General features: G+C 39.8%; 2 protein-coding genes across 20 annotated transcripts in view; one reads left to right on the top strand and one right to left on the bottom strand.

The window, feature by feature from the left end:
- Positions 1-25,173, top strand: part of LOC311270266 (cholesterol 25-hydroxylase-like protein) — a 26,076-nt gene extending 903 nt beyond the window's left edge. Inside the window, exons 2-8 of one of the 19 annotated variants that reach the window (XR_014624216.1) lie at positions 9,253-9,317; positions 13,170-13,223; positions 13,813-13,849; positions 14,050-14,168; positions 15,020-15,120; positions 23,672-23,804; positions 24,848-25,173. Coding sequence is in view for 2 of the 19 variants with exons in the window: in XM_084375035.1 (XP_084231161.1) it covers positions 1,398-2,357 (960 nt within the window). In the remaining 17 variants the exon portion in view is untranslated. Of the gene's footprint in view, positions 1-1,214; positions 3,118-9,252; positions 9,318-11,158; positions 11,234-13,169; positions 13,224-13,812; positions 14,169-15,019; positions 15,121-15,773; positions 17,639-23,671; positions 23,805-24,847 lie in introns of those variants that run through there. The other 18 variants (XR_014624217.1, XR_014624218.1, XR_014624223.1 and 15 more) reach the window with 18 other exon arrangements.
- fas (Fas cell surface death receptor) lies at positions 5,935-11,772 on the bottom strand. The gene is made up of 9 exons (XM_084375037.1): positions 11,660-11,772; positions 11,142-11,221; positions 9,699-9,833; positions 9,407-9,524; positions 9,224-9,300; positions 9,016-9,108; positions 8,752-8,825; positions 8,419-8,440; positions 5,935-7,828 (listed from the first exon to the last, which is right to left on the bottom strand). Exons 1-9 carry the CDS (start codon positions 11,731-11,733, stop codon positions 7,548-7,550), a joined length of 954 nt encoding a protein of 317 aa, XP_084231163.1. The 5' UTR covers positions 11,734-11,772; the 3' UTR covers positions 5,935-7,547.

Below are 25,173 nucleotides of genomic sequence, written 5' to 3'. Positions count from 1 at the left end.
GGCTTTACAATCTGTACAGTGAACGACATCCTCTGTCCTTAGACCCTCGATTCAAGTGAGGAAAAGCTTGCCATATTGAGAAAAAAAACCTTTTAACAGGGGAAAAAAAAAGTTAAAAAAAGATCGAAGACACCTCAGGAAGAGCCACAGATGAGGGATCCCTCTCCCAGGGCAGACAGACATGCAATAGATGTCTCATGTACAGAACAGAACAACAAAATCATAATTCACAAATTGCATTGAAAGAATATCTGATACAAATTATATATGTAAAGTGTGTGGATCCAGGAGGACGACTGAGCAGGCCGAGGCATCGCCAAGTGGTGCCAGGGCCCCCACGACCTCCTCTCCGCCATGGTGACCTGGAAGAGGGCAGGCCTTACAAGATAATTAGCAGCAAAAAAAGAAAACATCAGAGTGAAGAGGCATCAGGGTATGATGAGCCAGATCTGTCAATATGTGAGGCAGCAGGAGGAGGAGGGGATATATTATATATAATGAGATATATTCTGCATCCACAAGGTGGTGCTGCATGCTTGAGCAAAACAGTTTGGGTAACACAATTGGGTAATTTACTGTAGAAATCACAGCATTAAACTGGGAAGTGTGTATCTGGTAAATCACTGTATTGTTAAAAATACAGTATTTTCAGCTACAGTCAACAGAAAATACAGTAAGTTACGTGTCAGTGGCTGTGACTTTGAATTTCACGATAAGTTTCTTACAGTGTGGGCACATTCAAATAAAGTGCAATGTCAAGAATAGTACAGTGTTGAAGTACAGCGTTAAAAAATAAAAGTAAACTTAAAATAAATGCTGCCTTTTGAGGAGAGAGGACACTTCTTTGTGCCTATGAAGTATTTTGGGTACATTTCCACTAAAGAACATCTAATGACTGTGACGTCAGAGCATTTCACAACGAAAAGTGACGAGCTTTGTGCTTTTACAGCACTTTAATTACAACACCAAAAATGTGCTGTAAACACTCCTGTATGAAATTACAGTGCCATCAATTTATTGTAAAAAAGAAAAAAAAAATCACAGCATTATACTGAAAAATGTGCATCTGGTAAATTGTTAAAAATAAAGTATTTTCAGTTACAGTTAAAACACACTACATACACACAGGACATACTTATTATTACTCTGTTTTATTTTACAATTACGTGTTATTTTGACTTAACACAGGAAATATACTGTGATTTCTTCTGCAGTGAGTTCCTTGTCAACAGCTGCCAGCTACTTACTGTGAATTTCACTGTAAGTAACTGAAGCTTCCCGCCACATGATGCACGAACTGAACAGATATCGTTCATGATCCTCAGGTAATACCAACGTCAACAATCACATATTTGACCTTTTAAAGTAAAAAAATTACCACTGTAAATGTTTTCCACATGACCGAATGTAAATCACCCGTGAAGTCTTGTTTGGCAGTTTCCACAAAAAGCCCCTCAAGTGCTTTGCATCTTGCGCAACATGGTACCACTTCAGAGTACAAATGTGTCTGTACAGTGAAGTTTTCTCATACCGCAGGGATGACAAGCTCAGAGAGCATTCAGACGCTCCCTCTGCAGATTCTTTGGGACTGGCTAAGACAACAGAGCCTCCTCAGATCTCCATTTTTCCCAGTCCTCTTCTCTTTGACTATTTACCTGAGCTGCTGCCTGCCTTATGTTTGTCTGGATATACTCTGCTCACAACTGACCGTGATCCAGCGCTTCAAGATTCAACCTCAAAGCCAGGTAACGTGGGAAATGGCTCAGAAGTGCTTGTGCACCATCTTGCACAACCACGTGTGTTTCATTTTCCCGCTGTCTGTTGTTTACTGGTACTTCAGACCTACGTCTTCTCCTCCACTGGCGCCTGACATGCTGTCTGTTGTTAAGGATATACTGGTCTGCCTCCTCCTCTTCGACACACAGTACTTTTTGTGGCATGTGCTCCATCACAAGGTGTCCTGGCTTTACCGTCTCTTCCACAGGGAGCACCACTTCTACAGAGCCACCTTCTCGCTGACGACCGAAAACTCAAGTGTCTGGGAGATGCTTAGCCTCAGCTTCTTCACGACGCTGAACCCTGCTCTCCTGGACTGCCATCCGCTCACAGAGATGCTCTTCTACATCACTAACATCTATCTGTCCGTGGAGGCTCACTCAGGATATGAATTCCCCTGGTCTCCACATAGACTGGTGCCGTTTGGTCTCTACGGAGGAGCTCAGCATCACGACCTCCATCACCTCAAATTCAAAGTCAACTACGCGCCGTACTTTACACACTGGGACAGACTGTTTGGCACACTGCAGGGAAAATGCAGACAGAAGAGGGCAAGAAAAAAGTCTTTGAGTCATGGTTAGAAGAATATGTGAAGGCCTTATTTGTTTAATTTTTTTCCCATCTGTTAACCTGCAAGAAAAGCAGCAAATGAAGAAAAATGACTGACTTAATCAAGTTTAGATGATTACGACAAACAGGAACTGTTTCAGCGTGGACATACTGTACAATCTTTAGAATAAGATAGACGTGGAAAAAAATGTCAATCTAAACTTTAAATATGGCTGTAAAAGCACAGCAGAAAAATGTATGAATAGCTTAATATAAATTTTGTATGGAGTCCCAAAGGGAACTTAATTAAAATGTTAATCATATTGAATTATTTCATTTGAATGTTCTCTCAAATAACACATAAAAATGTGGAAAATTAAAATGTTATTGTGGAATTACTTTACAATTTTCAGAAGTCCCCATGGGCTTTCATACTTTGGATTGCATCTTTAGCAACGATAGTAATTCAGATGTCATATGTATGGATGTATGTATGTGTATAAATGTATTGAGCCATGTCTTGTCACAGATAACTGCAACAGACTGAGTAAATAGTGTAGACTGACAGATGAGTGGATTATTCTGCAAAAGCAGCTTGAAAGGTTTATATGAATGTATTGGCATTTAAAATGTATTTAAAAGTATCGCTTAAACCTTGTAAATCATAGTTGTGATTTTTTTCCTCAAACTATTTTATTTTTGCTACAGAATGTGAATGTAATATTGATGTTTTTTTTTTTCTGTAATAACCCTTTAGTTTACTGGCTTTATTAAAGGAGACCTGTTATGCTATTTCTGTTTTCCCTTTCATTATGTGTTTTTTAACGGCTCTTGTGCTTTTAAATGATCTTGAAAGTTAAAAAGATCAGTCGGCAGCAGCAGGAGCTCCTCTCTCCCACAGAAAACACTGCTCCTGAAAGGCCTCGTCAGTAGTCTCGCCTTTAATTCTGTGACTTTATGACATTGCACGTGTAATCATCTTTAATGACAACATGTTTTCACAGGAGGTTGAAAAAAAAAAAGGCTAAATGTTTTGCAGGAAATTGTTCAAAAGACTACTGTAACATTTTCCCATCTCCACTGTCCATCTGTTTGCTTAGTATGTTTCGAAAAGTAATTGTTTCACCAAAACACAGATAAACATAGATGTATTTAGCTACAGCTGTTTACTGTGAGTGCTTGATAATCTAAGAGCCATCCTCACTAACTATTCACCGTCATTGTGAATGATTGGATGCTTTACGGTGAAATATATGAGAAAGACAGTCGCACTAAAATGTCAGCATAGTTGAATTGCATCTCTTAGTGTGATTATGAATACACAGAGGTCAGACTTTAGCTAACAGCTTAGATACAGAAGTTTGCATCATTTCAAAGTGACTCACCACACCTGCAGAGTACAGATAAAAACTATCCACAGTACAAATTTCAACATGCAGCATTAAAACATGGCAGGACACGTCCTCCATGCTTGCTGCCTGAGCACACCCTCATAATTTGGAGATGAAAGAATTATGTAACTTTTTGACAGTGCAGCTAGAAAGTTCGGGGATAGTCGGGTCTCAGTACACAATTTTAAAAAGTGAAGACCTGCTTTCTGTAAAAATTGCCCTGACATAACTTCTGCTATGATTTGGTGCTATAAAAATAAAATGACTTGACTTTTTATTATAATGCAGTGTGGAGTGATACACCATGTTCTTCCAGGAGGACAGATCCAAACTTGTATCCACATCTTTAATTTCAACATTCACAACATCGTATGTTTTGGCACATCCTCGTCACACTGATTTCTGGCTAATGTTGAAACAATTTGCAAGTAAAGCAGAATTCCTTTAAAGAGGCCGCTACAACTGGTAACCATGGCTGTGGAACAGCCTTATATATAATATGATAAACATATAAATATATATATTTATATAACAGCTGTTACATAGCGACTTACATAAGTTACGGAAGTAAAGGCTCGACTCCAAACCAGGTGTTTCAGGCAACGCAGTATAGAGTAACTTTTTTTGGACCTTTTACATGCACAAAAATGCTACATAACACAACAAAGGAAAGGCAAAACCACCCCAAAACATAATATGACCTCTTTAAAATACTTTTTGAAAGTATTATCCATGTTGTCAACCCAATAACATAAGCTATTTTATCCTGACACCTCTTAGCAATGGATTCCAAAGCACTTTTAAAATTCTCGACAAAAATCAACTGAGGTTTATATCCATTAATTAATTCCTTATCTACATCTGATATATTAGCATTGAGTTCTCCCTTCAGGTTTCCCTTTAATAAAAATTCTTCTTGTAACATAGGCCTATAATATCCATATGCGTAAAATCAGAATTGAGACAAACTGTACAGATGATGATTTGGAGTTGCTGTATTAATAACAACAACACAATATTTGATATGATGCTGACGTCTGTTTGAAACTGTGTCTGGATGTCCGAGATTCTTTTTGAGGGCACCGTGGTGCCAATGTCGTAATCTTGGGCTGACAGATAAGCAAGAAATGAAAGTAGACAAATAGGTCAGTGGACCCAAAATAACCAGGCTAAAAAGATGGTCTTTCTTCCCCTGGCATTTACAAGAAAGAATCTATTGAAGTCTTGATGGTTTTGTTTTCTTCTACACTGATCCTGAGGGAAACTACATTTGAATGCAACAATGTTTAAGATCTGAAAAACTCACAGTTGTAACAAAGAAAGCCACAAGAGTTTAAAGAGTCAATTAACCCACATAACAAAAGAAAAATCACATTTTCTCACCTACCTATAGTGGTATCTTTTGTATAGTTTGGTTTTATGTGCTTTTACGTACTAAAACATATAAAGATTTAAACAAGTAATAGGCCTATGCATTGTGAAATACAGTGTGGTAGACTAGAAAAGATTTAAAAGTACGAAATAAATAAACTGTATGTAAAAAATCTAAATAAAGCAAAAGTCTGTAGTATCTGTATTGGCTTATTTGGGTGAACTGGCCCTCTAAGTCTGATCAGTTAACAAGCATACAGGAAGATTTTCTATATGTTGACAGTAGTCAAAAATTGCAGTGACTTAAATGTAGATGATATTCTAGATATTCATTAACAAAAGGTTGTTTCTCACCTCAGTGTTTCTTTCACTACAAATCATTTCATTGTTTGTTTGTTTGAAAAGGTTTATAACAGGTAATATTGAAACAGACTTCCCGTCAGTGTTGACTTCATACATAATTGGCCTTTGCAGAATGTGAAACTTGGATTAAGCAACTAAACCACTATAAATAAAAAGGGAAAGTTTAAATTACAATGCTGGCGCGTGTTGTATCACCACTGAATGTACCAAAAGTCAGAACTGAAAGTAGGTTCTTGTTTCAGCTACTCATCATCTCATCAACTGGGAAAGTACATGTCTGAGCATGTTTTACTTAAAAGCGAAACTTACAAAGACTGCTTTAAAATGTAGAATTCATTAAGAGTACATTTACTGCAACCAGAGTTAATAGTTGTGTGTTTTTAAAAATGAAGACATATTATATTCTGGTTAGAAGATGACAATAACTGGTGATTGAAACTAGAGCAGTCACAGTTTCACAACATGTAAGGAAGCAAAATCAATGTGACACTTTCACTAATTGTATATTTATTGAGATGTATTGCAAAATATAAAATATATTCATTACTCACAAATGACACATAGACTGGAAGGGAGGTGAAATTCAGTACAAGTAATCTTTTTCAACACTTTCTTACAGAACATTTGAAGCAAATACAGTGGTTCCGGTTTCTCCATATAACATAAAAACTCTTCATCAGCAACGTGTGAACTTTGCATAAAAAATAACTTACATTTGTGAGTAAAAAATTCCATATTCGAGCTTTAAACTCTAAAATTCTTTAGTATTTATACCTTAATCCTATTTTTTTTATTATATACACATTTTTGTGTATCATGTGTCATGCACGAAGAGGTACCCCCGTCTGACTGGGCTTACAAGACACTTCAAACATAACAAAAAGCAATACAATTACATATGTATATGTAGATAGCGCATCTACAGTACATCACATAGTAGTATAACTCTGGTCTGGACCAAAGACTCACATTACAACAATCATTTGTCATGTTATATTAAACAAATCATGATTCAGTTGAGATGCCTTCAATGTGACCTTGGGCACACTGGCAATCTGACAGTTGATGTGATTTTTTTTGTTAAATTAAATAAAAAATGAAGATCAAACCAATATTTAAAATGTAATTCATCCCTTTTTGGTCATGAAAAAGAAAAACAGCCTGTTTTTCAATTTAAATTTTTGTATTTTAAAAAAGAAAATCAAATTACCACTAGTTTCTGAAAAGATGAGATGCACGGACCACCTCAATACATGTCAAACAATGTCCAACCAAATATGAGCACAGTTCTCCTCCTGAGATAGTAAGACTCCTGAGACATCTGAAGCACAGACTGTTCCTTTATCATATCAAACATAAAGCGTCCTCCCCTCACAAAATGAGATAAAAAAAACACTTTGTAAACGGGAACTTTGTGATACAGAGCACAGTAGAACAAAAAGTGCATTTCAAAGTGGATTTGAGTCTAAGGGTCCTGAAACATCAGGCCGTCAGTCCCCCACTGTTAGCACTGGACGGCCCTTGTTGGCTTTTTGGCCGATTGATTATGTAGAATTGGTGGTAGAATCAGTGCAGCCAAGCGAATCATGGCACGAGAGGAGAAACAGTAAAAGAAAGAGCGAGGCCCTTGAGCCTGTCGCTGGAGAATCCATGATTTCACCCCAGAAAGCAGCAGATCACATACCTCATCAGACTACGTCCAGAAGACACTTGTTTTAAGTCTTAATCAATAATATTCTGAATTAGACACATCACACAAGAAGTGAGACATCTTGCCTCTTTTCTCATCTCTGCTGTGAGTTGCACATGCAAAGTACTGAACAGGCGGCTGACGTGCACGGAAACCACTCCGGTGCTCACTTTTTCTCAATATCTTTAACTTCAGTCTCTCTTTCAAACTCAGTGGCGACTGAACGATGTTCAAGTGCTGCTTAACCAGACACAAAATATATATATATATTTAGGGTATGTTGATTATTTAGCTCACCCTTATCCCTCATGTAAACATTGCTTGAAAGTAATAATTCACACAGTAGACAGGACTGCAATTACTTTCAATAGTGCTCACAGTGGACACATTCAAGCAGAATATTTCAACTAACCACGAAGCAATATAGCTTTCACCTTGTCCGCTTTGAGCTGTCTGCCAGTGTTCTCTAGGACTTTGACCAACTTCTTACCTGCCACAAGGCCCTGACCCTGCACCCAGTCTTGTAGCAGTTCCATTGTCTGCTCATGAGTGTTATGGGGGTGGTTACGTTCACAATTATCAATTCTAGCCATTGGTATTTGGTTACGCATCGCAATATCCTTCATGTCAGTCCATCCAATCTGTTCTGCGATGTCAGAGAGGTAAGGGTGGAGATCCATATCTGGAACTAATGAGACAGAAAGAAAAAATGGGGATTAATGCAGTGAAGTACAACACATAACTTTATCTTTTAGATTCAAAACAGCTATGTTTAACATGAAAGCTGTCATTAAAAAGAAAATCCCATCTGCAATTTTTTCCAGTGATTCACATAAAGTAAGTCTGTTGTCAAAGCGTTTAGAAAAACAACTGAGCCAATCAGAGCTTTGTGGGCAGGTCAAGAAAATGTGAAAAAGACTGTTAAAAAACAAAAAAAAATGATCATGACATTTCCCAGTGATCACAGTGATTTCTTCAAGTTGCTTCTTTTGTCTGACCAACAGTCAAAAACCCAAAGACGTTTCATTTACTGTCATTAATGACAAAAAACAAGCAGCAAATCCTTTCAGAAGCTGGAACCAGCAAATGGTTGACATTTTGGCCAAAAAATGTCTGAAATTATTATTATTATTGTTATTATTATTTACACAATATCTGACTGAATATGATTTGAAATCAAATGTCAGATCAGTTTCATAGTTGATTAACAGCTAACAAGCTTAAAAATAAAGACAAACATCAATTCAAGCTCTAATATTGCATCAATCTCTTACTTACTTTCTGTAAGAGGCCGCATCACCTGAGAAGAATGAAGAATGTGTGTTAATACAATGTTTACACCTCCACAAATAATGTAGCAACACAACAGTACTGACACAGAGCAAGCACACTAACAAGGACACCAACGGTTTCAGACAACTAACCTGAACCTCCTACAGAGAGAGGCAGCTTTGTTAGTAAGAGGAGAGACAGTAAGGGGTTTATTATATATGCACATGTGCAAGTGTGACAAAAGAGGTTAATTAAAAGTTTGATAAACAGGACAATCATCTTAGAAGCTGGTCAGAGTTATAAGAGGATTAAAAGAGATCACACTGGAGAATAACTTACCACAAGTTCAAGCTCTGGATCTGGATTTTGTACATTTCCATTTGGAAGTTGGGATAAAGTGTTTTGTCCTTGCCCTAATGAGATAAATTATCAAAAAACAAATTACACAAACATTTTATTAAGGAAATACAAAACAGAGTTTTATCTGTATGCTACTGGAATTGAACCACAGGTATCACTGCTGTACTATTTTACTGAGAACATGTGAGGTTGTAGCGCCCTCTGTTGGTCTTATAGTTGTACTACAGTGGTAGAAATACTCACTCTTGCGATAAAACCAAACAGCAACTCCAACTCCTGCTGCAATTAATACAATTCCAACAATTATGCCGACTATTATCCCTGTCTGATTGCCCCCTGAAACACAAAAGGTACAGACATTACATTTGTATTACAGACAAAACGATGCCATTTCTGTTTATAAACGACACACCAATATACTCATTTGCAATCATGCTAAACTGAACCATACCTTTGTTTTCTTTCCTTTCTTCATTGCAGACTGTGTCATTGTGGCCTGTACAGTATACTTTGATGCCCTCAGGACATCTTGAACCAAAACAAAAGTAGGTATTAAGAAACAAACTGAATCATGACATTGTAGTAGTACACATGCATCTTCTGGTTCACAGATACTAGGAGGAGCAGAACGTACTTTTTACAAGATTTGCAGAGGTTACAGATGTTCGTGCCACTGACGCAGTAGTGATCCTTTTGACATCGACACTTCCTGTTCCTGGCAGAAGTGCATTTTACCTCCTCCTCTAGATTAGCTGAAAGGACATTAAAACCACACAACTGACATTAGAGGGACTGACTGACTGACTGTTTCAAACTGTATTTTTTTATGTAACAAAAAAGTGACATATTATGCGACTTGTGGTACATAACCGACTGCCTTTCAAGAAGTATAATTTTTAATATCATGGTTGCATTAGATTATATACCATTTTCGTGTGAGCACGATGTGCAGGGTTCACAGGACGTCTGGTCAGTAGGGTGACTGCTGAACGTCTCAGCTGGACAGGGCTCGCATTGTCCATATTGTAGATTAGCAGTGCAGTGTTGCTCCACATACAGACCTACAGCATGGAGATACAAGTTTTGAAAATATTTTGATTAGTTTCACATACACATCCACACAGACAGACACACGCAAATATATTGCAAAAGTAAATATTTCTGGCAAAACAGACAATAACAAGTTGAAATGGCCATAATTATTATTTCCAGCAGCGACAGTGTGGCTGATATTGTTGTTGTCACATTGTTAGTCTGCGCCTAGACACACCAGTTGTAGTGGTAACTACCACAGATGTGGTATTGAGTACTTTGCCAGGTGTTTATCTGTGTATCTGTTTAAAAGACATACGAACCGAAAAAACAAGTATGGATGCTAAGACGTATTATGTCAAGAAATACATCCTAGTCAACTGCCAAGGGGCCCGCAGGTGCCAAAGTCTCCAAAAGGCCAAGACTTATGCAGCAGGTGCTTTGAACCTTTCTTGACACTGTGACATAGAAAAAGAGCCTTGAATCAAAATTTAGTTGGCATTTTAAATATTTTTAAAAATATTTTCACTATTTATTTATTGCACTATATAACTAATTTGCTTTCAATCACACTTTTGCCAGATTAGCTTTGGCCCATGCGGTTCCTTTTTGCCCCAGGACCAGTTATGAGCAGTATATATGGCTAATGGTGGTTTCATATGTACGTTTTGTTTCTTTGTTTTTAACACAAAATTAATGTTTAAAGTGTTTTTTTTTTCTTTTTTGTCTCTGCATATAACTCTGCTTTTGATGTTTTTCAGACTGGTGGCATTAGTTAGAAACTTAAGAGCACCCCTGATAGTTTTTCAGATGTTTTATGTCAAAACAATGCTGATAAAACTTTGTTTGGTTTGGTACAGTTGTGAGCTCTACTAAATCCATGAAATAAAATATCAATTGTACTTTCTGGTGTTTTTAATCCAAGATGGACACTGACATTCAATGTTTGACACAAGAAATAATGGATTAAAGACTGGAATTTTAATCATCTCCACCTAGGGGGTTATGTTTTTACCCATGTCCGTTGGTTGGTGTGTTGGTTTGTCAGCATAATTACACATAAACTACTGAATGGATTTCCACGAAACTTGAATGGAGGATGGGTCTCGGCCCAGAATAGACCTCATTAGTTTTGGTGTGGATCTAGATAAATGGACAGATTAAGAAATTTCTTTCTCACTTTCTTGAACATTGTGAGATTTTTCTACAATTTCGCTAAGCACTTAACTAGCAGCCACTGTTTGACCTCTGCCTTCAACGCAGGATCATTCAACTTTCTAATGATTTAAACACATTAAATAGAAACTGCTGCTGTGTTGACATTCAGTGACACTTACCAATACCACACTTGCAGCACTGCCTCCCGTCATGGACGTAGGTGCCATCCATACACTGGGATGAAGACACGCCCCTGAGACTGAAAGTGAAAGTAAGTTTCAACACACCGTGAATCAGCTAAACAACATTACAACATTTAGCGTAAATTAAGAGAAACGCCTCAACGTCCATCTTCTCTTCGCGTGCTTCTTTTTTCGAACGCTTCGGTTTTTTAACTCGGGTGTTGTGGTGACTTTGGTTACCCATCGATTTGTTGCCGCACCCTTTCCCTCTAAAACCACGACCTGTCATCTTATACGACACTTAAAACAACAATTCAGGCAATTCACAGCTAACCTCTGAGTATAAATCAAGCGTTAACCCAAGTTAACACCCTCAACCTAACTCCGGAAACAACCACCGGGTGGGTAACGAGACTCCCAACACCTAGCAGGATGGGTCACGAAACGGTCTGTAACTTAACGTCTGACGTTATGACTCACAAAGTTCACGACTGAGGTCAGGAAATGTTACTTACACAAACACAAGGAGGGAGAACACAACAACGGGGGTAATCCGCGCAGGCCACCTGTTTACGTGTGCTGCCATCATTTCTTCAACGAGTCTTGAGACGTTACAGTTACTGAAGTTGACGAGCAGGAATGTGCCTCGAACTGCGCATGCGCAGAAGTCTCACGGGGGGGAAGTCTTTTCTCGCAGGGACTTTTTTTTTCCTTCACTTGAGTCAACACCCTTCAGCAAAACATGTGTTTTATTTTATTTACTATATACACTGAATGTGAATTAAATTGTTCATTATATAAGGCAACAAAAATAAAATGTTTAACTTTAAGTCTATATGTTGGGGCTGATAAGATGACCTCATCATGACTGATAGCATTGTGCAATTAACGTTGTTTGGAAACTCCCAATAATACCCGGGATTTTAGAAAAAGCACTGAGATCACACTAAAGGTGATCATGGTTTGTTGGTTTGTGTTGCACATCCTCTGTTGATGCATTAAGAAAAACCAACTGAAAACATACTTGTTCAAACTTCATTGCCAGAAAACTACTTTTGATACTAAAGTAATGAAAGTAAAATACATCAAATACACAATACATAAATACATTTATTAAGTACTATTCATATGGGTGACTTTCACTTCCCCCATATTTAAATATGATATCTTTACTTTTACTCAAGTAAGACTTTTGGCACTTTGGATACAACACTTATTATTTTACACAATATATTGTTATCAGTTATCAGTATTATCATTGTCATTATAACACTACAGCAGAATTCAATATTGTAGAAAAGCAAATGTAAGATATAATAAGAGATAAGATACTTTATTTGTCATTGTAGGCATACAACAAAGATAAATAAACAAGATACATATAAGAAGGTAGCATCTACCTATGTGATAAATAAATAAACTGACAGTGCAGTGTGTCTGTGTGTGTGATATATATATATATGTATATATATATTAAACCTTTGAGTGTAAAAGCACTAAAATCAGCTTAACGAAAACCCACCATGTGTTTCCTAATTGCAGAATATAACCAAACGTTGTGAAAACACATGACCTCTGTGACCTCAGTTGTAGATTTAACATTTACAGTGAATAGAAAGCACTTTCGTGGACACAAAGACAAAATAATTTGTGTTTAATTTATTCAATCTGTTCTATAAGATGATTAATAAAGAAGTAACGTGGTTTGTTGTCATCCAGTATGCATGACTCAAGTTTCACCACTAGGGGGTGTTATTGATCTTTGTTGGGTTTGATAGCTGCTCAACAAAATAACACAGTGACCTTTGAATGTCTTCATTGACAGACAAGTTGGTAACATTGAGACAAATGAAACTCTCACCACAAAGTACTCAACAAAAACTCCCCGATGTTAGTAGCGTCCCTGTTTGTTGTGTAACAGGCGAGTTGTGATTCCTAAAAGTGAAGTGTTGATGCTGGACTCCAAACACATACTTTTCAACCAGTCACTGACTCATATCTGTCTTTTTCTGTTTTCTTGAACAGGAAATCTGCAACACTGGATTGAAAAGGTGATGCCACCCTGATGTCTGCACAAAGGTCAGTCCTGCAGAGTGAAAGTAAACTTATATAACATGAATCAGTTTAATTTTATACTCACTCTTTGATTCATCAAGTATTTGCAGAGTGAATTAATGAAGCACCCAATGTGATGTACAAGTCATTTCTGTAGCAGGAAACCCTTTTCTGTCTGTGCCACTAACAAATTAATGCCTCACCCCCCAAAAAACACCATCTTTGTTTGATCTCTGCCAAGTGTAGTTAACAACAAATGCATCTTTGAACAAAAGTGAAGAAAAAAAAAAAGTATTTGGCTGGGGAATAAAAACTTAACTTGAAGGAGAAGCTCCTGCGGGATTCGCTTGTTTTTGCAAGTGTACCAAATTTCAGCCCTTTGTAGTCCCAGTGAGTCCCATGCAGTGTCGGATTTGTACCAGTCTGCTGCCTGCTCATTTGGCCCACTTAGAGAGAAAAATTAACCCACACACGTACACATAACACACACAAACACACAGGTGTTGTTAAGAAAAATCATTAATATATTTAGCCACACAAGCAGCACGGCCTTATGGATGGCAGTGTTGGTGTTTTGGTCAGGCCCCTTGAAATATCTCACATATCTCTGCAGATGTTTTCTGTCTCCAGACGATGAAGACTAATGAAAGGTGATGAAAGGTGACTCGTCTTCTGCCACCATGAGGTCAACATTTGACATTCATATCAGGATGAACTGTTGTCTAACCCTAACCCCATTTTAAGAGGATAAATATGTGAACAACAATGACATCCCATCAAATTGTGACGTGATGTGAGGGTGGAGGGCAGCGTGCCACCAGAGTAACCGACAACTGCTGCTCTTTGCTAGCTTTCCTTGGCAGCAGCTAGCTCCCGTTAGCTACACGGCAGACGGGGATGGGAGATGTGCAGCCAGGAGAGAAGCCACAAGCTAGGGTGATTGTGGAAAGACAAACCAACTCTGTTCTGGTGAGTTTTTATTTTATTTCTGTCAGTTAAGTTCATCTTAGCTCGGTGAAAGAAAGAAACTTACATTCAGAAGGTGTGTGGTTGTAGTTTTCTGTTTTGTAAGGAAGATTGCTTGAAATTTTGTGAGATAATTTTATACATCTCTGCAACACAGTCTTTTGTTTCCTCACACAATGTCCATAATGATCATTTTTTTTCAATGTTTTAACTAAAATGTTGACCCAATTACAAATTGCCCTTTTAAAGACTTGTGACCTGACTTGATGACACAAAACACGACTTTATTTTAGCATTCGGCTCTGCAGCTCTCTCACTATCCTTCCTTTGATATCAACAGAGGAAAGTCTTTACAGATACGTACGAAAAGCGAAAGGAAATCTCTTGAAGGACGGTAACATAATACCCACATTCATACATTTCAAATGTGGGAAGTGAATCTAATGACCTTCTTCCTCAGCTGCTAGCTTTGAGCATAAATAATTGGATAAGTTGGACATGGTCTTCTTGGCACAAACGCCTGTATTTTGGCACCTCGTCCTGCAGTTCTGAGTGGGCTAACGCTTAATGTAATAACAGCATATAAAACTGTTACCAATAGGCCACAATGGGAGCACTTACTATCCTCCGTCACTGCAACAAAAACCAAATAGCTGCAAAAACCACCACCAGAGAAGTGTGAAGCTCGTAGATTTCAGCTGTGTGGAAAGACATTATCATCCACGGCCAATGTGTTCCGCCTCCCGTCGCCCCCGGGTTCATATGCAGAATAAGGCAGAGTAATAGCTCCACTGAGATGGAGGGGAGGGAAAATAAATAAATAAAATAGAATAAAACAATGTTTTTGTTGTTAGGAGGAAGCTGCTGGAAGGGACCGTGTTGCAGAGCCTCCCCGGGGACACAAGAAGAAGAAGAGGGAGGAGATGAAGCAGTAGGTAACAGCTCTTCTCTTTGGGTAAGAAATAGAGGAGACTTCAGTGGCTGTGATTGTTTCTGTATGCCGGCGTTCATTAATGCTGCGCTGCGCTGTAGTTTAGTCAGGATGCACTCTGTCTTCTTTAAGAAATTGGGTCACGAGGGTGTTAAATCAAAACTTAAAACAAGTAAAAACATTTCTTGAAATTGTTTCGCCTGCACGTCGGCGTCAGTTCCCCCCCAAAGTGCACTTTGCATTTTTGTTAATTTAAAATTTCACGCATGTTGTGTTGAGTTCTTCATATTCCTTTTTTTTTTGTTTTACTTCCTTGAGGTCGAGCTTCTTCTTTTTTTAACTCGAGCTGCAGCACTTTTATAGAGCCAAAGCTTTTAGGCCTACAGGTAGTAATCATAATCCACGAATGCACCGAGAACGAACGTGAAAACTATATTTCCGAAGGGATCGGCTTTGCTCTTTCAATTCAGAGTGGCTACACTGCTGTGACTTTGACATTTAAACACAACCGCCGTGACAGTTTTCCCTATTTCCGTCTTTGAAACATTCAAGAACCAGACTGACAAGATGATAATTAAGCCAGGGATGTCTTTGCAAGAGGAAATAAGTAATGAGAGGCAAAAAACATCTATCGCTAACTGCTTTTCTTTTCAAATTTTGCTTTGTAATCGGTCCAGTATAGAAAGAAGTGGGACTGGGGAGGGCAAACCTGATGCTTCTTCACACACAGAACAGGAAGAGAGTCATGCTGCTCTTCAACTACAGGAAATAACCTCTGTGCTGATGACGCAGGTCTCAGGGGAATGCTGAGCAAGTTGTGCAGATCTGAAGCATTACTGTACGCTCTTGTGGCAAGGCCGTGCAACATGTTGCAGCGAACGGACACACGCATTTGTTTTCTTTAGAGAGCCATATACATTAAAAGATTGTGTGTTCATCGTCAGAAAACAACTACAAAATCTCTCTCCCTCAGCACCGGCTTACACACATGCACACAAAACTAGATGAAAAGACTGTAAATCTGTAAAGCTGCCACTAGACGATATGTCTGTGCAGAGAGATTTCCCCCCGCAACACGTCCAGCGGTCGGCCTAATTAGAGCCGAGGCGTATCTGTGGGCAGGGGGAGGCTGTGTCTGCACATGGACGGGGGGATTTGGCCGAGAGCGTTCATTCACTGGGGCTGTCTGCTGAGGAAGACAATGGAGAGGAGTTGCAGATTGGGTGTCTTTTCTCCAGAACAGAGGAAAAAGACAAGAATAATTCTGGTTGAATATCCCATAGAGATGGATTTATTGGGACTATTGGTATTGGAAAAATCCGGTTAGGGACTTACTCAAAACAGAGCAGGAGCAGAGGAGAGACTGAGCCGAGGCCAAATGGATTCCAGCCCTGCTCGTCCTGTCCTTTACCTGTCCTCTTTGTCCTCAGAGTGAGTCCACTCAGTCATTTGTCCTTTTTTTTTAATAAACCATTACATGAAAGGACGTCTTCTCATTCTGACCTCTCGGACAACCCTTCTCTCATATCTGAGAGCAGAATATGTGAATGTTTTATATGTCCCAGTCCTCAGGGTGTCTCTAAACCATGTGTAAACTTGAGCTGTGATTTACATCAGCATTTCACAACCAGTTACACTGATAGTACCCGAAGGTGTACTTCTGCAGCTGGAGGAACGTGGGGTTGAAAGAAAACTCATTTGAAAAAAATGACGAGTTTTAGGAAATATATTTCCACATATTGAATCAAGTGTAACGCCTCAACATCATGTGTGGCAATTAAGAATGAGTAAAACTTGTAGTTAGCGAGTGAGCAGAGAAGTTGGAACAGTTAGCTAACGGCTAAATCAAAGCAATGGATAAAAGGTTGAAATAGTTAGCTAACAATAGCTAACAACAATTGGGTAAAAGTACAGTCAAAGCAGTTAGCTAACAGTAATGGATGGTTGAAATAGTTAGCTTAAAGTTATGTAAAAGTAAGTAATTACCTAGCTTTAAGTAATTAGCTAAAAGTGATAAACAATGATAATCACTAAATAATTAGCTTTACACGATAGGGCCAAAAAGGGTTAAAAACTAAATGCCTTAGCTAAAAGTAGCCTAATGACTTAATAGTTAGCAATATAGTCTTAGCTATGAGTGATGAATAATCGCTTGAAATAGTTAGCTTAAGGTAATGAATAAATGAATGAAACTGATAGCTAACAGTAATGACAAAATAAAAGTAGGCTAATCGATTAAAAATTGAAATATTTAGCTAAAGGTTAGCTAAAATTAAATACTAGCTAGCTATAAGTAAGCTGAGGCAACTGGCTGATTGAAACAGTTAGCTGTTACTAAATAGTTAGCTATGTAAGCAATGGATTAAAGGTTGGAATAGTTAGCTAATAATGACTAAATAGTTTGGTTAAAGTACAGTCAAAGCAGTTAGCTAGCAGTAGTGGATGGATTGTTAGCTAACAGTAATGACAAAGTAAATGTAGTATAAAGGATTGAAAGTTAAAATAGTTAGCCAAAAGTAAATGCTAGTTAGCTATAAGTAGGCCGAGGCAACTGGCTGATTAAAAACAGTTAGCTATTACCAAATAGTTAGCTATATAAGTAATAGATTAAAAGTTGAAATAGTTAGCTTAAAGTTATGGATGGGCCTAAATTGAAAATAACAGTAATGACTAAATTAAGTAATTAATAAAAGGTTGAAACAGCCTAGTTAGCGAAGAGTAATAGTTAAGCCAGAAGTAATTACAGTTAAACTTCATTCAGTGTAAAATCAGTTCAGACAAACATGAATGAAGGCTGGTGTTGATGTAAGTTTATCTGTAGGCTGCGGGGCCGTGGGCGTTTGTAGCAGAGGTTTGGGAAACACCGATCTTCATCATATAACTTTGGGTGACTCAACAAAGCCTGCTCAATCCTTAAACTTTGATATTTTAATCAAAGTGCTCAGAAATTGTGCATCTGGATTAGAATCAAAAGACACATGCATCAGATTTCTGTCCTTTCAAATGACATAGTTCATTATAAATTTGTGAAAATGTTCAAATAGTTTCTATTAATGATTTAAAAAACTCTCTATAAATCAACTGGACCTGCAACAAAAGCTTAATGTTCCATTATTTGAACTGTTTTTGTTTTAAAGTTGGAAAACCCACCAATAAATCTCACAGCAGATCCTCTTCAGTTAAAGGAGTCCGCTCTTCTGAGAACATGGCAACATTTAACATGAAACTTTCTCAATCACCCACACAGAAAACACACATCAATGTGTAATCACACACACACACACACACACACACACACACACACACACACACACACGCACACACACACACACACACACACACACAGCACTCACACTCATGTACACACAAAGCTATCACCTCCCACCCACCAGCCTGGAAAATATTAACCTTTTCATCTCGTGTCACCTTTTTTTCGGTCTAACTTCATGCATCACGCTCACATGCCTGCAAGACACATGCCACACTGCACATTTACTAAACTGGTGTACGCAACAACTCAGATTAGTACATACCAACAACAACAACAGCAGCAGACACACAAGCGGCTGCAGATATCTCAGAGGGAACTTCAGAGAATTCAGGGAGTGGAGAGTCATTTGGTTAAAGAGGACCAAACTGCAGGAAATGAGAATCATTGACCCTCCCTTGTGACCGAATTTTACAATCTGCACTTGAAATCAGTCGAAAGGAAGAAAGAAAACAGAGAAAGTTAGCTGGAGAAGGAAAATGTTTGAGCGTCTATAAATAGGCCTGCGTTTGAAATGATTCTGAAAGGCATGCAGTCATTTATTATTCAGCTCATATTGCTGCATGTTTATCACATAGAAAGAGTAAAAAAAAAGAGTCCTGTTTCCTGACAGGAGCACAGCTAAGAGCCAGCGCTGAGCTTCACTGTGTGTTTAATAAACTGATTTACATGTGACAACCTTTAAGTCAAGCTTTAGTCTCCTACATCAAAGACTGTATCCCCCCCAAAAAAATCAGTTCAGATCCTCGACACCGAGCACCTATGTGCCATCTGTCCTCAGACAAAGAGGATTTAACAAAACGCCCCTCAAACACTCCCTGAACCTTTTTATTCAAGGTTTTTTTAACACAACCGACAAACGACGACGACGTGAGGGGCTGCGTTTGAGCGTTAAGGAAAACAAACAGTATATTGTGAGCGTGAAGAAGAAGGAGAAGAAGCCTTTTTGCGTTGAGGAGGTGCACGGGGGCCTCATTCATAATTCAGAGGCGTCGCAGCGATATGAGAGAGGAGGACGCATCTGTCTGCATTACGCCAGCGTTGCCTCTGCGTTGCATCACCCTCCCGGGTGGTTCGTCTTTTCGAGAGTTTAATACGGCTCCCTATCAGTTGCGCTCTGGCTGTGGCTAATTTCAGCCTCAGATAAGAGCCTTTTTATTTTGTCGGCCCGGCTCCTTCGGCCCGTCGCACGGCCCAGAAGTGGCGTCTGAACCCTTTGAAGGAGTGCTGACTGCACGGAGCTGCTGCTGCTCGTCTGCATGTTACTTGTGACTGCAGCATCACAAGTACAGATATTATGAACCCATCCCCCCAACTCACACACACACACACGTATAGCTGTCTCCCCACACAAAGAGAGGCGCATGTGCCTTATTACACACACACACACACACACACACACACACACACACACACACACACACACACACACAGCTGGCTGCTGGTCTGTCTGACCTAGTTTATTTCTGTAGGCTGCTCTAATGGAAGGAGCGAGCGTGGTGTATTATCTGACTGCATCTGATTTGCATTTCTGCCCTGTCACTGGCAGATGGCACCAGAGGTCGAGAGCAGAACTTTTTTTTTTTTTGGAGGCCCTTGGCTCTCACACACACACTGCACACACGCACACACGCGTACACAAGCACGTGCACACAAGCTTCACACATACAAACACTTGGATTATCAAACGAGCTTACGTGCTTCGTGCTGAATGCACTTTATAGCGAGTAAAAAATCAGGTGTTATAGATGCAACAGACGTGCACGCACGCACACACACACACACACACACACACACACACACATGCTGTACATATAGTGCATGCGTGCAGGCTCGGAGCTGTAGTGTTAGGTTTACACCCTCTGCTCTTGCACTGTTCTTGCTTTATAGGAAGGAAGTGATGAATCACACTCACTTATTTGTGGTAGTGGTGAGTGTTCATGTACAGATAGGGTCTCTCTTTCTCACTCTCTCTCTCATGCACACACACACACACACACACACACACACACACACACACACACACACACACATACATGTGCACACACACTCTCTCACTCTCTAGAAATCACAGAGGAAGTGAGCAGACATGAAACCTCAGCACTTTGTCATTTTCTATCTGATGGAAGTCTCTGTCATGGTTGAGATCATTCAGAAAGAGCGTGATGTCGGGGGTTTATTGTCTCACGCACACACACACACACACACACACAGTGTGTTTACGTCTCACGTAAGACGTGTGCTGCTTTCTGTTATAAAAACCCGATCAAATCTGGCTTCGCGCGTTGCAGGACGAACGCACGTCGAGGGGTGTCGTCCCGTCCTCACGCGGAAATATCATTGGTGTGAAGGCACTGACGTTTATTCAAATATGTGGGATTAAATAAAAGGAGCTAAACGTCACGTGTGAGATGTCAAAAAATGAAAACGTGCACTTTAACTTAAGCCGTGTTGTGCCCAGCGGAGAACGAAGGTATCCAAGCAAGCACACACTCATATTGTATTCGTGAGCACATGCACACACAAGCCATCGGTCTTTATTTGGAGACAGGAAACATCAGGGTGTGCTCTCGCTCTCTCTTTACCTCTTTCTCTCTCTCTCTCTCTCTCTCTTTCACACACACACACACACATGCACACGTAACCGTTATTTAAGGGTGTGGGGACATTTTCCATGCGGTTTGACTGTGGTTGAGCTTTGCAATTGTAAAGCGTGTAAAAAAAAAAAAAATCTGCAAGATCTGCTCTACGTAAAGACACGACCGGCTCAAGTGGAGTGGGGGTGAGGCCAATTAGTTTGAGGCTCTTATTGAAGTGTTGGGCAAAACTTTGGGCCAAGAAAAAAAACAAGCCACTCAGCTTTGTCACGCCACAGAGTGACTTTTCCAAGCCTGACTTTTAATATGATGACACTGATATAATTTTATGCTCTGGGTTCAAACCGAATGCTACTCGTGCTTGTAAAGATCTCCCCCTTCCTTCTTTTTTGTCTTTTTTTTCTCAATTTTCTTCGACATGGCCATCCCTCCTCTCTCTGACTCATCCTTCAGGTCTCGAGTGTATTGTGGTGAACCGCTGCCGAATTCGCTCCTCGTTTTATATCCTTTTTCTCTCCCGTTTCTCGCCTTCTCCCTCGCTCCGGTTTCCGTTTTGCTCTGCGCCCGTCTTCTCTTTAGCAAAGGTTAAGTTTTAGTTCAATGTAGATAGCTTTCAATAATGCATGCTCTCCCCGGTTAAATATTAATGAGCTCGCCTCGAATATACTGTAGATTCTACAGAGTATGTCAATCCTGTGAGCAGGAAATAGTTCAATATTTGGACGTATATATGCAGGAAATGCCAGACGGGGGAAGGATTGAGATCTTTCTGCAGTCGGTGTGGCCTTCAGAGGTTTTTATACGCGATGGAGGAGACTAGTCATTAACTCACAGGGAGCTAATTGTGTGGTTGGTGTTCCAGTTTGAAAGAGACTGAGCGAAAATGTGCGTGTGTGTGTGTGTTACATCACAGTGCCTCAACTCCTTTAAAGGTGTAATTTGTAAAAATATGACCAGAATTTGAAGGTAGCTCCAAAAATGTAGGGGCACCAGTCAAAGCCGCTTTGCTAGCTATCCTCGGCTGCTAGCTACAGTTAGCTATTTAGCTCAGTAAGCTGTGGAGGCTGGAGTCTGCCTCGACCGCCACCACCAGACTGGGACTGGACACAGCCTCCAAGACCGACGGATGCCACTTTGAAGATAAAGGTATAGATAGAGTAGCTACAGAGGTGATTTACAGCGGATCTGATCAGGACTGGGACTCTGGTGACGGGAGGATGTGAAAGGCAGGAAATGGCAAAAACGGCACGTAGAGTGTTTAATAAGGAAAATAGGTGTTCGAATATTTATTTTTTTGACATTTTGTGAGTTTATTTTGTTTATTTATTACACTAAAAGCTAAAAAAAACCTTGTAAAATGTAGCAAACTTGCCGCTCGCATACTCCAGGCTGAAACCAGAGGCGCTGGGGCTAGCTAATTAGCATGCTAGCTTGAGTAGACGTCGCTGCAACACAATACATAGACGTCTTTGACACGTCAGCACTGTTGTTTCCTCACATTCCGTCGATTATGTTAATTTTACAAAACATTTTAAACTAAAATTATGGCCGTATCTTACAAGCTTTAACTGCTGCTCTTTGCTAGCTGTACTGTAGCTAGTTACCATTAGCTAATTAGCTCAGTAAGCTGTGGAGCTTGTGGGCCTATTCTCTGACTGGTAACTAAAAAGGTGTACAGTTTTAGCTTCTGTTTAATAAGGAAATAGGTGTTATAATATTTACTTTTTTGGCATTTTGTGATTTTATTTAGTTTGTGACACTAAAAGCTAAGAGAGTTTAAAAACGTACACAACAAGGTCAGCAGCAGATGAACTTTTGAACTTTCCTCTGTGATCCTGATGAGAACTTGTGCATTCCCGGCCTTTATTTTTTTGACGTGACTCTCGACAGCATCACAACACTGTCACCCTCGTTTTCGGTGGTCTGTGTGACAGTCTGACGGACGGCCGCATTGTGTGCTGTCTCTTTACACCAGCAATTGTGTCATTTTTACCTCAAAACCTGTTAGCTACGCAACAGTTTGGGCTTTTCGTGTCTTGCTTAATAGCCTGAAATGGATGCGAGTGGAACTGACATAAGCCTGTGTGTTTATCTGTTATTGTCTACGGCTTGTGAGCATGTGTCCTCTATGTGTGTGTGTGTAGTCATGTGTGTGTTTTTGGGATGCTGTGGGTGGGTACAGTTGGATGTGCATGCCATGGATGTGGATAACATGCGTGTGTGTGTGTGTGCTTGTTGTGTGTTCTCATTTGATGGCTGCTTTGCTATCAGCGTTTGTTTGGGGTTAAAAGCCCCTGTCTCTGAGGGTGTTAGCGGGGGTCATCTAAACCGGATCTGCAGCAGAATCGCTTGAGAGGCAGAAGCATAATCTGTAGCTGGCTTTGTGCTCCCAGATTAAAGTGATGATGTTTTAAACCTTTCTCACGGCCGCAATATGCCTCAGCTTCCCTCTCCTGCTACTCAGTTATGTGTGTGACAAGAGCTCCACACAGCCGGGTTCAAGAAAAGGACACCTTCCTCGCTATTTATGAAACGGGGGAGCTTTAGCACATTATCTGAGTCGACGCACGCATGTTCTATTCATCTATTAATTTGCCATCAGCGTGGTGTAGCTATAGCGTATCTTCTCCAGTGTTTGAGGGGAAACAGCTGCTAATCCTAATCCCCCCTCCCCGTCTCTCCCCCCCCACGGGATTCTGTCAAATCACAGGCCCTTTAAAAAGCTCTGGCTGGCTGGTTTACAGGGCTGGTTGAGTGGCTGGCTGACTGGCAGCCTCTAAATGAGAGGATGGACCACGCTCACCCACTCCCGTGACTGACATCGCACCAGGCCCCTCCAGAAAGTATGTCACTTGTTTGTACAAGAATGTACATACACACACACACACACACACACACCGAGAGATTTCCACCGCAGGCTGCTTTCTCCTCCAGAGGTATCGTCCAATACGGGAAATGGAAATAGCTTCACCCATAAACATCTGCAGACGTGGAGGAAAGTTTAAATAAATGCATACCTTACTGTGAAACAGATTAGAGAGACTGACCTTTCGGTTTACACGAGATGTAACCAACCGCAAAATATTTGTTGCTGTGAAAGACCTGGACAACTGTAACTGTGTCGACCGCTGATCGGTGGTTTCAAACTTTCTTGTGTTTGGCTTTGTCCTGAAATTGTAAATTTTTGGGGGGAATGTTAATCGGCTATTGCCAAAATAGGAGAGGACGGATACTTGTCGAAAAACTTGGTGGCAGCTTGCAAGAGGGCCATTACAAAGAGACGGTATAAAGCACTCTCTTTACAGCGAAGCTGTGTAACCTTTCGAAAAAAATAATTAACACATTCTTCCTCTTACAAATGAAGTTGAACAAGTGAGCAATAAAACCCCAATTGCTAAATTCAGGGTGTTGCTGCTGCTGCAGTCTTACTCCGTCTGGTGAATTGATTATCCAATGTGTGACTTTGCTCAACTTGTTCCACCAAAACACTGAAGTTTGTCTACATTTATTAAAATGTTATTAAAGAGGCGATTACAAGACAATAGTCAATATTATCTTTGTAATCGCCTCTTCTGGCCACAGTGGTCGCTGTTCAGCAAACGTTACATAAACCAGAAAACCTGCAAAATAAAAATCAGCACTGTTGTGTTAATATTAACACGACTTCTCAAGTATTGTCAGCTGTTTCCTCCTCCGCACGGCCTCATAACCCACCGGGAGCATTCAACAACTGCCAAAATGTTGTCGACTTGCTCATTTTTCTTGATTGTTGTGCTTCCACCGTGTTTAAGTAGGCTACGTAGTTAGATGTTGATATGATGTGACGATCGGGTGTATGTAAAAGGTGTTTTATTTTGAAAATGTATCATATTCTCTATGCCTTTAGGGTGTCCGACTTCCTGCCTGGCTCGATTTGCTCTGCACCTTGACGTGGTTGGTAGAAGACGCTCCAGAAATGTGTTCATCTGCAGTAGGACTCAAGATGTAAGCCTTTTTTCCATCACATGAACCAGTTTTGTTTTAATCAATACACCAACTTTTCAACCTCATCCGAGCATAAAAACTTCCAAAAGTTCACGTGTATTTTCACTTTAAACCGCCCGCAGACCAAAAACTGATATTCTGAATGTTGCAGAGCGGTCTCTGGATGAATAGTAACCTGAAGCTGATCAATAAGAGTCATAATAATAAAAATCAACCACTTCAAAACCA

The sequence above is a fragment of the Pagrus pagrus genome, assembly GCF_965226575.1.
Source record: "Pagrus pagrus genome assembly, chromosome: 15".
Lineage (NCBI taxonomy): Eukaryota > Metazoa > Chordata > Actinopteri > Spariformes > Sparidae > Pagrus > Pagrus pagrus.
Note: the sequence above shows the minus strand (reverse complement) of the source record. Positions and strands in the feature narration are given on the sequence as shown.

Bases quoted from the DNA above. Each gene is read 5' to 3' on its own strand.
- fas (XM_084375037.1), bottom strand. From the start codon at position 11,733: ATGATGGCAGCACACGTAAACAGGTGGCCTGCGCGGATTACCCCCGTT. The intron at 8,826-9,015 runs GTGAGTATTTCT...TTATCTCATTAG, and splicing joins TGTTTGGTTTTATCGCAAGA to GGCAAGGACAAAACACTTTA. The intron at 7,829-8,418 runs GTAAGTAAGAGA...CTGTCTCATTAG, and splicing joins GATGCGGCCTCTTACAGAAA to TTCCAGATATGGATCTCCAC.